General features: G+C 41.1%; 1 protein-coding gene across 1 annotated transcript; it reads right to left on the reverse strand.

Moving 5' to 3' along the window:
• Positions 1-1,194: 1,194 nt before the first annotated feature.
• Positions 1,195-10,556, reverse strand: LOC134206721 (transducin beta-like protein 2). The gene is made up of 4 exons (XM_062682447.1): positions 10,508-10,556; positions 1,751-2,347; positions 1,508-1,693; positions 1,195-1,409 (listed from the first exon to the last, which is right to left on the reverse strand). Exons 1-4 carry the CDS (start codon positions 10,554-10,556, stop codon positions 1,195-1,197), a joined length of 1,047 nt encoding a protein of 348 aa, XP_062538431.1.
• Positions 10,557-16,468: the final 5,912 nt, after the last annotated feature.

Below are 16,468 nucleotides of genomic sequence, written 5' to 3' on the forward strand. Positions count from 1 at the left end.
CTCCGGGAGATACACCTCAGAAGAGGAATTCCCAGAGTAATTTCCGGAGAAATTCCCGTAGAAATTATCAGAGGAATTCTAAGTCGCTAAGTTAACTAAGTCCCATTTTATCAGGAAATGCTAAGACAATGTAACAATAAAACCGGACTTAGTTAACTCCTTGATAAAGGTACAATATATGTAACCGAAACGTCGGATAAAAACGTAAAACCCGTTTTTGAGCATAGAAAGACTAAATGCCATAACCTCAAATATTATTATTATCTTTATTTGGGAAGTTTTCAGTCCAATGCTGGCTCACCTTGAATCCAGGAATTCCCTGTGAAGTTCCTGGAGGGATTCCCGGAGGAACTCTCGGTAAAACTCCTGGAGGAGCTCCCGGAGGTACTCGCACAAGCACTTCCGGAGGAATTCCCACAAGAAGTCCTGAAATAATTCTTGGAGAAGTTCCTGAGCCGAATGGATAAGACTCTTATATACCGCACAGGCCACTTCGGCCTTAGTCTGATAATAAATAAAAATGCTTATTGAAATTCAACCTAGAGACCTTATTCATTTGTTGAATATCTCTTTTGGCATTATTAACACTAGTTTGCAAAATAGATGCATTCTGCATGTGAATCAATGATTAATCACGGGCATATTGATATTGCCACTTTAGTCATGAACACTCAAATGAAGCATAAAACTATCATTACTAATCAATCGCTTTTTGTAAGATTAATCGATTGATTGATTTTGGCGCGTATAAATGAGCCATGAAATGGTTTATAATAACCTTCCAGGATTTGTACCGTATTAAAAAAGCACGCTTGTCGTTTACAAGAACAGCGGGGCTGGGTGAGTAGTGCAAGAGTATGCGAGTTCCGGAGGGTTAATAACAAGATTACATGATTGTCTATCCATTTTAACGAGTAACTTAATTAACAGGAAAACTTAGTTTTGCAAGCCATTAAATTTATTATTTCCGGTACTAGTTTTTGAACATTCACTTAACATAGATTTATTTTCACATTATGGCAGTTATTGTATATGTAATTGAAAACTATCATAAATAATCCTACAAAGACGTAAAATTTCCCAGTTATCTCCAGTGTAGGTAATAGTTGTTCATAAGGATTTGAATAGTTCCCATCAGTCTCCAATGAAGAAATCAATATTATTCGTCCTTCATGGTGTTATGCACAAACAAATCTACTCAAACTTTTTCAAAAACGCTTCATTTTCGTTAATCTGCAATTCAATGCGCTCTCGCATGGCGGCGGACATCTTCGGTTGCTTCAGCTTCTTCACAGCACTTTCTAAGGCCACTTTGTATCCAGGAATGTTATGGAAGATGCGAATGTAGCGGTCAGCGCAAACCAGCAAATATTTTCCCATCGAATCGAACTGAAGTGCAGTTATTTGACCTGTGAAGAAATAAGATGGAGTAAGATCAGGACAATGTGGCGATAAGTTTTGGTCCTCCTGAAACTTTGTACTTCAATATATGAGCATAACTAATCACCTGAACACATAGTTTCGATGAAACCTTCAGATACTCCGGACATGGCATTGAAGAACTGGATTGAGTTTCCGGTAGCTATGGCAACAACTTCCCCTGAAGGGCTAATTGCAACGAGGGCGGCAGCACTAGTTGGTTCATAGGTTCCAGTTACAAGACATCGAGGCATCTCCCCCTTGTGATACTCAACTGTAAAGTATACGGTTACAAGTATAAACAAACCAATTAATATGAAATAAAACTTACTATTCGTATTGTAAATCTTCCAAGTTCCATCCTTACATACGGTAACAGTCTTTGAGCTATCCTGATCAAAAGCAAAGTCGTAGATTCCCGATTTATGTCCGGACAGGTCAAACGCCTTCTGAATCGATTGGAACTCTCCCGATCTACTGAACTTCACCTCCCACAAGGGAACATCACTCGTGAAGCCGCATGCCCCGATGAATTTCCCGCAAGGAGAAATTTTTGCATTGTAGGTTGTCATCAGAAAAGTATCGATCTTCTCCAACACGTTACCTCGTACGTCCCAAACGGTCAGATCGGTTTTGTTAGAGCAGGTCATGAGGTACTTTCCGTCCGGTGCAATGCCGAAGCCAACGATATCTTCCATGTGGGCTCGCGGGAAAGTACTACCCTTGGTCGGATTTAGGAACCAACCGTCGGATTTGTCCACCTTGTAAACTTCGATGCAACCCTCGCTGTACTTGTACGCAACCAGTGCCCGTCCATCGGGACTCCAGCGAACTCGAACGGCATAGTCGTACTCCACGTTGATTCGAAACGATCGCCGGTTCTTGGCGCTGGCGAACTCCTTGGTGCTCCACAGGAATAAAATCCTGTCTGTTGAAGGAAGGGAAGAGATTCATTTATTAATTGAGTGATATACGCTAGTCTTGACTCTGCAATAGGGTGGATCACACTTATATAAACAAAAAATCAAAATCATTTTTTCGAGACGTTTTCATTTATTTATTACCAGACTAAGGCCGGAGTGACCTGTGCAATACATAAAAGTCTTCCCATTCAGCTCGGTCCATGGCTGCACTTCGCCAACCACGCAGTCTTCGGAGGGTCCGCAAATCGTCCTCCACCTGATCGATCCATCTTGCCCGCTGTGCAACTCGCCTTCTTGTGCTCGTCAGATCATTATCGAGAACCATTTTCACCGGATTACTGTCCGACATTCTGGCTACGTGCCCGGCCCACCGCAGTCTTCCGATTTTCGCGGTGTGAACGATGGATAGTTCTCCCAACAGCTCATGCAACTTGTGGTTCATTCGCCTCCTCAACGTACCGTCCGCCATCTGCACCCAGCCATAGATGGTACGCAGCACTTTCCTTACGAAAACTCCTAGTGCGCGTTGGTCCTCCACGAGCATCGTCCAGGTCTCGTGTCCGTAGAGAACTACCGGTCTAATAAGCGTTTTGTAGATAGTCAGTTTGGTATGGCGGCGAACTCTATTCGATCGGAGCGTTTTGCGGAGTCCAAAGTACGTATGATTTCCTGCCATGATGCGTCTCCGAATTTCTCTGCTGGTATCGTTATCGGCGGTCACCAGTGAGCCCAAGTACACGAATTCGTCAACCACCTCGATTTCGTCCCCACCGATAGAAACTCGTGGTGGGTTGCTTACATTGACCTCTCTTGACCATGTACTTCGTCTTCGACGTGTTGATGACTAGTCCAATCCGTTTAGCTTCGCTTTTCAGTCTGATAAAGGCTTCCTCCATCCTCTCAAAGTTACGTGCCACGATATCAATGTCGTCGGCGAAACTAAATAACTGTGCAGATACCCTAATTTATTTGTAAAATTACCCAAAAGACCCAAAGACCCAAATTTATTTGTAAAAAGACCCAAAGACCCAAATTTATTTGTAAAATTACCCAAAGACCCAAAGTTATTTGTAAAATTCACCAAACCCCAGTTATTTGTCACATTTTCACGACCATAATTCATTTTGTCACATTTTCACGGTCATAAACACATAAGAAGCGCGACACAGGCATAATAAATCACTTCGCGAAAATCATACCACTCGTGGCAATCCGTGCCCTACGTATTACTCCCTCCAAAGCGATGTTGAATAGCAGACCCGAAAGACCATCACCTTTCCGTTACCCTCTGCGCATTTCGAAGGGACTCGAGAATGTCCCTGAAACTCGAACTATGCACATCACCCGATCCAAACTGATCAACCGTATCAGTTTATCCGGAAATCCGTTTTCGTGCATTTGCTGCCATAGCTGGTCACGATCGATTGTATCATATGCGACTTTGAAGTCGATAAATAGATGATGTGTGGGCACGTTGTATTCGCGGCATTTCTGCAATACCTGACATATGACGAACACCTGGTCTGTGGTAGAGCGTTCACCCATAAATCCCGCCTGGTACTGCCCCACGAACTCTCTTGCAATTGGTGTTAGTCGGCGGCATAAAATTTGGGAAAGTTCCTTGTAGGCGGCGTTCAGCAATGTGATTGCGCGGTAGTTGCTACAATCCAGTTTATCGCCCTTTTTTGTAGATCGGACACACGACACCTTCCATCCACTCCTGCGGCAGAACCTCATCCTCCCAAACCTTGGTAATCACCCAGTGCAGCGCTCTAGCCAGTACCTCACCACCGTGTTTAAACAGCTCTCCTGGTAGTTGGTCAACTCCAGGGGCTTTGTTGTTTTTCAGCCGACCGATCTCCTCCTGGATTTCCTGGAGATTCGGAGCCGGAAGTCGCATGTCCTGCGCGCGTGCTCCTAGGGTCATTACCATACCGCCACCGTTGTCTGCCATATCGCCATTCAGGTGCTCTTCGTAGTGCTGCCGCCACCTTTGGATCACCTCACGCTCGTTTGTAAGAAGGTTCCCGTTTATGTCTTTAAACATATCGGGCTGTGACACGTGGCCCTTACGTGAACGGCTCAACTTCTCATAGAACTTTCGTGCGTTATTAGCGCGGTACAGTTCTTCCGTCTCTTTACGGTCTCGATCTTCCTGCTGGCGCTTTTTCATCCGGAAAATCGAGTTTTGCTGCGTGTAAATGCTGCGCGTATTCTCGTATTCGCGTATTCCAACTTATATCGAGTCGTATTATCTCTTATATTGCTGGTAAGTATTGGTTTTCCAGGCGGCTTATCGGGCCTGCTCATAGCTCCTGTCTCGTCGGGGGACCGTCGTGTGAGGTCTGGGCTTGTGCGCTTTGAGCGGCCCACGCTCGCTTTGGTGGGACCTACTTGCGGATACATGCAGCTTTTTATAGGAGTTCAACAAAGCCCACTGTCAAACCCCACCACCTCCTAGGCAAGCCCCACAACTCGCAGATGGTCAGGGGAGGAATCGTCAAGCCTTTGAACATAGTCCCTGCAGCCCATTGGCACTCATCCATGGTGTTGAGGCCAGCTCTAATCACAGTTTTCGGACTCTCTATTCAGCAACTCAGGTTTATTTGGAGTGTGCTATTAGCTGTTATTCAATATAATTCAGTGTTATGAACAGGTGATGTGTACGACTACGACTACTTACAAATTCAAGTCCTCTTTGTATTTCACTGCCCGTGATAAACTGACCAACAACTATTTCTACTCGCAGCCCTAGATTAACGGTCATTTTCATGTTATTATTGCAAATTTTATGAGTTCAATTGTGTACAATGTATACTGCCCTTCTACGCATAGTTGTCCCATGTTAGTTTTCGTGGATTTTGACTTTTCACCATAGAGCAGTCTATTTTGACGTATACTTTTAGAAAACTCTAACAGATTTCGAACTTGGTTCGGAAAATCATTGAAAACAACATCAACATCAATTGTCCCATTGCTTAATTTCTACGCATAATTGTCTCGCGGTTCATCATTATGGCGGATTCTGTTATTTTATGGAGCAACACACATTCAAATAGCATTTTCTGTTTAGATGTTCGAGTCTTAGCCTGTTCCACCGGTTCAATGAGGGAAATTTGTACAATACTCATTCTAAGCGACATAATCACTTTAACCACGTGGATGGTTCACTTCCATAGATAAAGCATGTGGAGACATATGTCAATCGCAGTAGTCATTCACGAAATCATGCACTGAACGGGGCTGATATGCGTAGAAACCACAAAACAAGTGCTCTATTTCTCGGCATAACTGTCCCGCCAAACTATTTTCATGATCGTTGTCGCAAATTCTATTTGTGGGTGAAAAAAAAAGAATGATTTCAATGAAATTAAGTCTTCTGAATGGTTCTGTGATGTAAAAATCTTAAATTTCGTTCTGGTTATACATCAGTAATGAAAATTATTGTTCAATTTCAAATGCCATTTTCTCATTTGCCGTTTTTTGAATTTGGTACAAGCATGCGTAGAACGGCAGTATAGTAACTAGGTCGAATAATAATATTTATTAATTAATTATGTTAGAGTTAGAAAGGTATCAATTTTGTCACGTGTAAATACTGCTTACAATCAGTGTTATTGTTTTGCATTAGTGTCATGTACGTCTGTCTGCTGTCAGTTGAATCTTATCGGTTAACTGACAATCGTCAGTGTTGCTATGGTGATCGGTTTCACCAACACATGGTGATAGTTGAAACCTGAGATGAGATAAGACAACTCGGAGCTGAATGCCTTCTCATAATTTATGCTCGAAACACGCGACGGGCAGTTCCAGTGTGACCATCCTTTTTTCACCAACTAAAAATTAACAAGACGAAATAGTTTATATCAATAATTACCTAATGCTGAACAGTTGAACTTGAACTGTATTCCTCAATTGCTTCGTGTATATATGATGAAAATATTTTTTTAAATCCATTTCGCGTTCCAATTGGCAATGAAAAAGTTTGTTCATCCGTTCACCCGCAAAATAAAGCAACGCTTTGCTCGTCGGCGTCTGTCAAATCGCCCAATAAAAATTCGGCACCAACATTTCAAAAGGGCGTAACAGCTTTTGTAAACAAAAGCTTCTCACGTCGCTGGTGGGTTAATTTGAGCCCACCCACGCAATCCAACACCATTGATGGAAGCATCGAATCCTCTTCTTTCATTTAATGGTGCTGGATTGCGTGGGTGAGCACAAATAAGCCCACCAGAGACGTGAGAAGCTCTTGTTTACAAAAGCAGTTTCACCCTTTTGAAATGTTGGTGCCGAATTGGTCTTTTCTGACAGGCAAATGGTTTCAAAAAGGGACAGTGAGATGTCTTATCTCATCTCAGGTTGAAACAAGCTTCTGTTCTGTTGTGGTTTTCCAGATTGGATATCTCTTCTGGGTAGTCATCGTGTTGTGCGGATTTTAGGGTACGCTTCAACCAGAATCAGTTCATAAACTGTTAGGAGTCCCGTTGTAATCATTCCCATACGCAATTTTCGTCAACAGTTGTTCGCAAAATGAGTCAACGTTGATCAGACGTTTCCAGCTGTTTACATTTTACAAACGCCTAGCGGGTAGGTATCTTATCACCCCACTACCCGCCTGAACACCTTCTACTTCTACCTTCTACTTCTTGCAAAAGAGCTTTCAAGTACATAAGGAAGGGGGATATTTAACCAAGAGGTTAGAATATCGACATGAGCATCCGCAGAACCTCTCGTTTTGATGGAGATCTGAGGCCCTCTAGAAGAAGGCGTTCGTAACGATTCCATCCGACTTTGTAGGTAAAAGTGTCGGATGCAGTACACTAACACATGCTCAGAACTTTCTCGGTGCCAATTTGTGATGACAAATTAAGGTTTTTTTTCCTTCGAGGCCTTTTCGTTGAGAGCTCCCAAAACTTTTGGAGAATTATTTATCCAGTTGCGAAGCTGAAACTCACCGCGTTGATGAACATACTTGACTTCCCGCGCTAATCTTATTGCATCCGCTTCACTTTCAATGCTGACGCGTATATGGTCTACGTAATGCTTTTTTTTTGGATAATCTCATTAGCTTCGGGGTATTCTATTGAATTTCGCTCTGCGGTGATGTTTATTACATATTTACATATTGAGCGTAGCTTGCCTCAATTATCATGACTTGCATCGCGTAACATACGACTTCTTTTTTTATTCCACCATTAGAAACGCTGGCACTGTTGATCTGTGTCCTGGATACGTACATGGTGAAACATTTCCCGTCCTCAGTGATTCCTCGATTAGCTCGGAACTGTAACAAAATTGACAGCAGTGAGCAAAGTCGATGAGGTCCTTTCATCAGCGCGGAATTCAGAGAAACTCCGAAAGAATAGGCTCACATACCCAATCTCTGGGATATCATTAAGTTCATCTGTTGATTGTTTGCTTCGATCCATTCGAGTCGATCGGTATCTCAACCGTTCTAGCTGTCTCAGTTAGCGCGTTGGTCCAATTGCTGTAGGATGCCAGGTTGACCCGTAGAAGTGCTTGACGATGTCTTACCCAGTCTAGGTTTAGCGAGGGCAGAAGCTTGGCTACCAACTGATGCAAGAGTGAGATATTGTACATGTTATCTTCAAGCTCGTAAGCATGGTTCAAGGTCTTCTTCTTGACGTTCCGTTTGGAAACAAGTTTCTTGCACGTTTCTTAGTTGCTTCACTTAAATAAAGAGAAAAAAAAGTTGATGTAGACTTAGTCGCTCAAATGATTCTGCAAGACACCTTCCGCTCGATAACGGCCGAATGGATTGCTCACGATGCTCTGTCATAGTTGACATGCAGCTCGAGCGGAACCAACATGAATCTGAGTCTTGAGCTACTTACTTTTATTTCCCTGGGTTTGGCATTAATGACATGTGAGGGTCGTAAGGTATTGAAGTCGTATGGTGTAATGACAATGGCTTTATGGCTTGGAATTCAATATTTATTGATTTACTCTTAGCTCACCGATAACCGTTTGTGTTTACTATAAGGATTTTTAGGAATTACTGTATATGTATATCTAGAAAGTTATCGATTGTTCAGGTATCTAATGCTTGTAGATTTTTAGCTTTAGTTTGTTTGCTGTAAGTTGTCATCACCTTACCGAGTTACTATATCTCGTATTATGAATAGAACTTATATAATTCAATCTAGAATAGAAAATATATAATTCAATCCAAAATACAATACGATTCGTTATCTAATAACTCACTAGCTCCGTTCCAGTGCTGTCGGCCATATGGACAAGACAGCTATTGCAGTGCATCCTCAAAGGGCGCGTGGTGTTTAACATAGGATTAGACGGCACGAGTTTTGTAATGCAAAACCAACAACAAAAACCTTTACACCGGATTTTATTTGCCTTAATTAACGTAATTCAATAGCTGCATATTTGGTCCCTTAGTTGAGTAACGAGGTTTAAATTCTCCGGAACCAGTTTCCGAAATTTCTTGTAAGTTTATTAAGGAAAACTGTTTAAAATCGTATTTCTCTTTAGTTAGTGAAGATCCGGACATTGATACTATTTTTCAAAATCATATTTTGCACTGTTCGACAAAATCAATTGTATATTAGAGTGGGGTGTCATGGTCATTTTTTCCAAATCATTCTGGGTCCCAAAGAACTGTGCAGAATTTGAGCCAAATTGGTTGCTTCCTCGCTTTCCGCATCGCGTTTGAAGTTTGTATGGAAATTAGTATGGGAAAACGTAAATTTTTGCATTTTTACTTCCAGGGGTTTCAGTTCATTGTAAACCAAGTGACAAATTGAGTAAAAGTATAACTCAAACGATGCCGGAAAACTTTGCTGAAGAAGGAGCGTTGGTGAAAGGTGCACGAAAAAAGTAATAAGGCATATGCAAAAAATCGTTTATACTGCCAACACTGCCGAACTTCGTGGACCAATAATTTAAATGAGTGTTATTTAGAATTATTGATCTTATAGAGCTTTGAAGCTAATGGGAGTTATTCGGAATCATTTCACAAAGTAAAAATTCCGACAAAAAGGAAAATGGGTTTTGCCTTCTGACAACCATATGTTGTCGGTAGTGCTGGCAGAAATATTAGGGGGATTCAGTTAACGGCGTAAGTTGCTGTGTATCTGTTTATGGAAATGTTTCATAGGCGATTTGAAATATGTCCCTAGTGATTGAGTGTGAAACATTTCTATAATCAGATACGCAGCAACCTACGCCGTTAAGTGTATACCCCTATTGATTTCTTTCATATGAATCTTCGAAGCGTAATCACATTGTTTGTAGACCTTCCAGCTACGTACCTTCTTCGGCAAAGTCTTTCGGCATCTTTCACACTATATGCTGACACATGATTGACGATACATTGAAGCCGCTAAGAGCAAAAATGTAAACAAGTACGTTTTCCCATACTGATCTCCATATAAATTAAAAACGCGATGCGGAAAGCGAAGATGCAACCCATCGAGCCCATATTTTGCACAATTGACGACTCCTTGATCTCACTTGATTGGATAAAGTTTGCGCTGTTCCATACAACTGCGTCCCACTCTATTGTAAATCGTAAATCATAGTGATCACGAATGATAAAATTTTACTTCGTCATTCTAAAATTTGACTTTTAAATTACAACTCGTGCAGAAACTATCGTTTTTCTGTAACTTGTTGCATAAACATCTAGCTCATTTTGATCCTCCCTAATGCCGTTGCACTTGGTAAAGTGTATCTTTGTGTCCAACTTAACGATAGACTGCAAGTCATAAAACATTCCAGTTTGACTGGCTTGATCCTCAAATTGGGCAATAGATTTAGCTGTTTCGAACGAAATAAAACAATGATAGGTCCCACACGATAACAAAAGCGTATCAGAAACAACATCTCCTAAAACAGCTAAATTTTTTGTTCGTTTGCCCAAATCTCGGCTCACCTTCTGTGTTCACCCGCCGCCAAGCCGCTATTTGCTGCCTGCTAATCAGTATTCCAAACAACGATTTCAATTCATACAATCACATATCGGCAATCATTTGCCCGTCCACGCCGACCAGCCAACAGCACAGCATGGCCGTAAAAATGATCTATCCTGAAGGTGATATCAATTTGGTTTCCATTTTAGATGTGCCGCCGTCCGTCCGTGGATCGTCCAATCGAGACCACGCTCTTTATCGATTTCGAGCACCTACCTGCTAGAAGAGGCGAAACCTTAATAGCAGAAGCCGCACATGCATACATTAGGTGCAAATTCGGTTATCTAACAGAGTGTTAGCTGCGCTAGAACAGGGATTCCCTAACTGTGGGTGATTTTTGACGTAGGACTACGTCTGTGTTTTCTATATTGGGGTACACTTTACGATTGCGAAAATCTCGGACCGTCACGAAAATATGATAGACTTTAAACATTAATATCTAAGCCGTTTCTCGATGGATTTTCAATTTTTTTGGACCATTCGATCAAGGATGAGTCAACGCTTCTTTGTATTTATTTGAAAATACTGATTTTTAACTATTTATTATCGATAATTCATAAAAAGTTTAGAAATAGGTAAACTAACCAATCACGTACATGCATCACTAGCACAGACATCAAAAATCAATCACTTGCGGGTTTGGATCTAATCCTCAGTTTGAACAAGATTTTACGCATAGCAGACGCATCAAAGCGATCTCAGCGGAGAGAACACAGCATCACGGAGACGCTAATAACATTTTCAAAGAAAATCCATCGCATTGGTGGTGGTGCTCGATGTGTTGCTGCAGATCATTCAACCTCAACGAACCAGAATTTCATATGAAGAAAAGATTGACCATAAAAATAGCACTGTGGCGATCCCGCACCGCCAGTGCCGATGCTGAAAATTGATTACAAATTGTGGTGTCAGTTAGTTGGAAAGGAACATTGGGAAAAGAAAATTGGTTCTTCTCAGGACCAACATTTTATAAAAAGAAAGAGGTAATTGCGAAAATGGACTGTTTCGGTGGCATCGGGTTTGGCGTGGTAGCTTGGTTGCTGTTAGTGCTCCCATCCATTAAAATTTTCTACATCATTTCCCTCCGACGCGCTATCAAATTCGCTATTTACGATTGAGTTTTGAACTTTGAAGAAAGTTTATTTCGGATCAACTTTCTTTTGTATAAAATCCATGAAGACGCCACCTTTGTGAAAACTATCTACACACAGCAACTACCCATTAGTGAACGTCGCTTGGGCAGACAACTTCGTCTTGAGTCAAATTTCTGTTGTCATTCCTCGCAACAATACGCATCTTAGATAAACAACATCTCATAATGATATGGAAATGCTAATATCATCTTCCAAACTTGGACGTACATGTTCATGATAGAATTAGAGGCGAAAGTATAGAATTGATAGTTCCGTTAGGATACGGCAGGCATGAAGAATGTTTTTATAGAAGTCGATTTGAAAGCGAGCGGAGGGCAATATTTGTGATGGCACATATCACACGACCTTCCTTCTGCCAAGCTCCCGTATGAAGGGGGAGGGAAGAATATCAGTGTGGAAGCTGATATATCTCCACTGGCAAAAGGAAGGTGGTTTGACTTGCTCATATGCCATCGCGTGCGGAAGGATTTGCTATCGACGAGTACTGTCTCCAAATTTCAAATATGACATTAGCATTTAGTCGAATAGGATTTTTATTGCACAGTTCTGTTTTCTCATTGCTGATATTAGCATTTCCATATCATTGTAAATCGTTTAACTTCACGTAGAAGTAACACACACGAAATCATTAATTTAGTAACATCTCATAACCAAATTCAGAATCTTTCGAGGAAGTTTCATTGGATTCTTAGAATTCATAATTCTCCGAACGGTCCGTTGTCTGTGGAAACCCGATCGAAATGGCTCGCGCGCGCGGAAAAGCGGCTTTCTTATATCTAATGAAGTAATCCCATTAGCCCCGCCCCTTCATTAATCGTTATGAGTGCACATTATATTTACACCATATAAGCTCACAAAGGGCGGGGCTTACGGGTTTAATTTATTAAATACAAGAAAGCTGCTGTTCGGCGCGCGCGAGCCATTATGATCGGGAGCCATTATGATCGGGATTCCACAGGAGGCGGAGGCGGAATATCGATTCGATGCAGCGAAGCGGACACAGCAGCACGAAGGCGGTCGGCGGTCGGACAATTTGAACGCAAGGTGCTGTGAAGCGTTTGGATGCAGTTAGTTATTGGACAGAAGGCGCATTGGGAAAAGAAAATTGGCTCTTCTCAGGACCAACATTTTATGGAAAGAAAGAGTTAACCCTTAAATGCGCAATGTTGTTTTAAAACAACAAACCGAAAATACGTTTAATGTTAATGGTTTTAATGGTTGTTTACGTTAAAAATATTTTCGACGATTTTAAAGAAAATCGTCTTGCGCCTTTAAGGGTTAATTGCGAAAATGGACTGTTTCGGTGGCATCGGGCTCGGCGTGGTAGCTTGGTTGCTGTTAGTGATTCCACCCGTTCAAATTTATTGCATCATCTCCCTCCGCCGCGCTATCAAGTTTGCTAGTTACGGTTGAATTTTGCAATTTAAAGAAAGTTTATATCGGATTGTCGGCTCAACCTTCTTTTGTATGCATGAAGATCTTTTTTTAGGACACCATCCTCAAAAATGGTCGAAATAAAGGAGAAATAAGCAGAATCAGTGGCGTGAAACCAAACGCAAATATAATTATATGCAACGTTTGGTTTTCGCCCGCGATGTAAGCGTCCGTGGCAAAGTAAGGATTGTGATGTCCCCGACTGAAAGCCAGTCGAGTGGCTTCAGCGGCCAATGAGTCATGTTAATTCCACGGTTAGAGACTCAAAGTCCATCCGACTGGGAACAACTATTCGACTTCTTGATTCAGTTGGCCTCCGAGCAGTTTGCTCAATGTTAATAAAACGACGAAAATTATTATGGCAAATACTATCAATTTCGAATAGCTACGTAGTCCTACGTCACCTTTGCGTACAACCCGATTGGGCTGCACCTTTGAGTTTTTTTTGCGATGTCCACTTCAACGATGGATAAGTCGGTGATCTTAATTAGAACTACGGGATCGATTACTGCAAACCTGGGTATATTATTGGATTTTCGCAGGGTGGATTATGTGCATTGTGATTATACGACAATTCCCCGAAAACCAATTCCCCGAATGCAATTTCCCCGAATGAAATTTCCCCGAATAACAATTCCCCGAACGTAACATTTCCCCGAATGTAACAATTCCCCGAATGCAACATTTCCCCGAATGCAACATTTCCCCGAATTGTTTCCATAGTGCATATAAAACTAAAACTGAAAAAGAAATCTGCGTCGTTTTACATAAAGTCGCATAATTGGCTTTTGACATAATTTTGAGCTGCAACAAACGTAAGGATCGCGGGACAATTTGCTTAATAATTGTAAAAAAAATAAATAAATTGTTGGTCATTGGGCCGAAGACCATTATGCCGAACCGTCATTAGGGCGAATGAGAAGTAAGAAGTGAGAAATAAAAGTGAGTAGTGAAAAGTGAGAAGTGAGAAGAACGTAATGAAAAGTGAGAAATGAAAAGTGGGTAATGAGAAGTGAGAAATGAGAAGAGAAATGTGAGATGTGAGAAGTGAGAAGCGAGAAGTAAGAAGCGAGAAGTAAGAAGTGCGAAGTGAGTAGTGAAAAGTGAGTTGTGAGTTGTGAGTAGTGGAAAGTGAGAAGTGAGACATGAGAAGTGAGAAGTGAAACGTAAGAAATGAGAAGGAAGTACATAGTAAGAAGTGAGAAGTGAAAAATATGATGCGAGAAGTGTGAGTGAGGAGCGAGAGAGGGCGAAATTCGAAGTGAGATGTAGGAAGAGAGAATGGAAAAATGAGGAAGGAGAATAGAGATAAAGGAAGAAAATCAATGCGTTTTCCGGTATAAGGCGAAGGAAAGGGATAATGTTTTTTTTATTGATAATTGCTTCGCCCGGTTTTAGAAGAAGACGAGTTTCAATACCTTTTTAAAATGAACACGATTGCCCGATATAGGACAATGAGGGTAGATGGACCCTTCTTCAATTGAAGACGTTTGCCTGGAGTAAAGTGAAGAAAGGAGATAATGCCTTTCTTAAATGATCGCGTCTACGCAGTATAAGGACAATGGAGGGGATATTGCCTTCTTGAACACGTCGATTAATTCGATATTTTTTTTTTTCGGTTATATAATTGATATTTATTGCCAGATGCGATCTCATATATCATAACTATTCCGGCCAAACTCGTCTACATCAAAAGAAGAGACTACGTTTATCATTACCTTATTGCAGGCAAATTCCTTCTTCTGAAAAGGTAATTTCATTCTATTCTGGCTTATTTCAAGCTAACGCCTAACTCTAATGAATAGATCACAACTACCGTTTCCTTAGACCAGGTAGATATAAAAAGAAGAAATAACATTCACTTCCTCATTACTCTACTTCCAGAGTAGAGATCAAATTAATCCATTGCGTTATTCCGAGTAGATGCATTATTTTTAAAGAAGGGATCACATTCACCATTGCCTTATTCCGGGCAGACGCATTATTTTTTTTTGAGGATTCATATCCACGATTACACCCCAGCAGCACACATGTTCCACGTAGGTAACTGCAACTCACATGTAACCGGACTTTATTACAATCAAGTTGCTGCAACCATTTTTGCCTGACTTTGTGCTGCTCGGGCAGTAACTTCTTAAGAAGGGATGGACCTTACATATAACAGGAGTTTGATTTCACAAATTTTGACCATGATGCTTTCAATCGGAATTTCTGTTCGCGATTCTACTCCGTCAAAGAAATTCAGCCTTTGTTCGACTATTTTAGAAAAAAAAATGAATAGGAAAACACTTTATTCTAATATCTTTATAATTTAACAATAAAGAAGATCAAGGGCATACAATACTATCGAAAGATTTGATCATGTTCGGTATTTCCAAAGAGACACTCTAGAACAAATCTTTGAACGCTGCTCTGTTCGGGCGCTTATGGTCGATGACAATTATGTGTTTGCAAAAAAATACTTTATTTTCGGGGATTTGTTACATTCGGGGAAATGTTACATTCGGGGAATTATTACATTCGGGGAAATTGCATTCGGGGAATTGTTACATTCGGGGAAATTGCATTCGGGACAAGGATGTTGCCGATCATTTGGTAGTCTTGGTGCGATCAATTGGTGGTTCATTAGTGACTCATCCCAGAGGCTGAATTTTGAAATGTGTTGTGTGGTGGACTTCGAGTGCGAGGGTTTTTCTGCAGCTCTGCCTAGTGGTTCGTTGTTTGATTTCCTCTAGTGACGGAGGTGGAGCGCTGGTTGCGGTTGCTTAAACTAAATGATAACAAAATTTCAATCATTTAGTTTGGGTTACCGCATCTAGCGCTATAACTCCGTTATTGGTGGAATTTAGACGATGAACCATTGGGCAGAGTTGCGGAGGAGCTTTCGCACTCAGAGTCCACCATGCAGGGCATTTTGATGTTCGGCTTCTGGGATGAGTTATTGATGAACTACTAAATGATCGAGCCCAGATTGCTAAATGATCGGTAACATCCTTGATTCGGGAAAATTGCATTCGGGGAATTGGTTTTCGGGTAATTATCGTACAATCGTGCATTGTACATCATTTGCATCTTATTTAATTGAACGTCAATACTTAAAACGTTGTGGAGTTCTTCTATTCATTGACAGAAAAAAGTAGCTTTTGTAACTAGTTGCCAAACGATGTATTTTCAGCACGATTTGTACGTTTATCCAACGAGGCATGCCGAGTTTATCTCGCTCAAAATTAATTGAGACTATAAATTATTCAGAAGTGGCAAATGTAATCGCAGAGCAAACAGCCAAAATTCTGTTTTTTTTTTCGTATGACAAATTTGGTTCCATTTGCTTGATTAGCTCTCGAGTTATGCGGAAATCTGTGTTTCATTTGTATATGACCCCTAACCCCTCCCTTGCAGAGTGGGGACAGGTTTCGAATCACCTCAGAAACATATTTTACCTTCAAAAACCTTGACATACCAAATTTGGCTTTATTGCTTGTTTTGTTCTCGAGTTATGCGGAAATTTGTATTTCAATTGTATCTTTCGAATCTCCACCACCAAAATTTCACGCCGATAGGTTACTACTGAACCAAGTCTATAAGGGTC

Source organism: Armigeres subalbatus, chromosome 1 (genome assembly GCF_024139115.2).
Source record: "Armigeres subalbatus isolate Guangzhou_Male chromosome 1, GZ_Asu_2, whole genome shotgun sequence".
Classification (NCBI taxonomy): Eukaryota; Metazoa; Arthropoda; class Insecta; order Diptera; family Culicidae; genus Armigeres; species Armigeres subalbatus.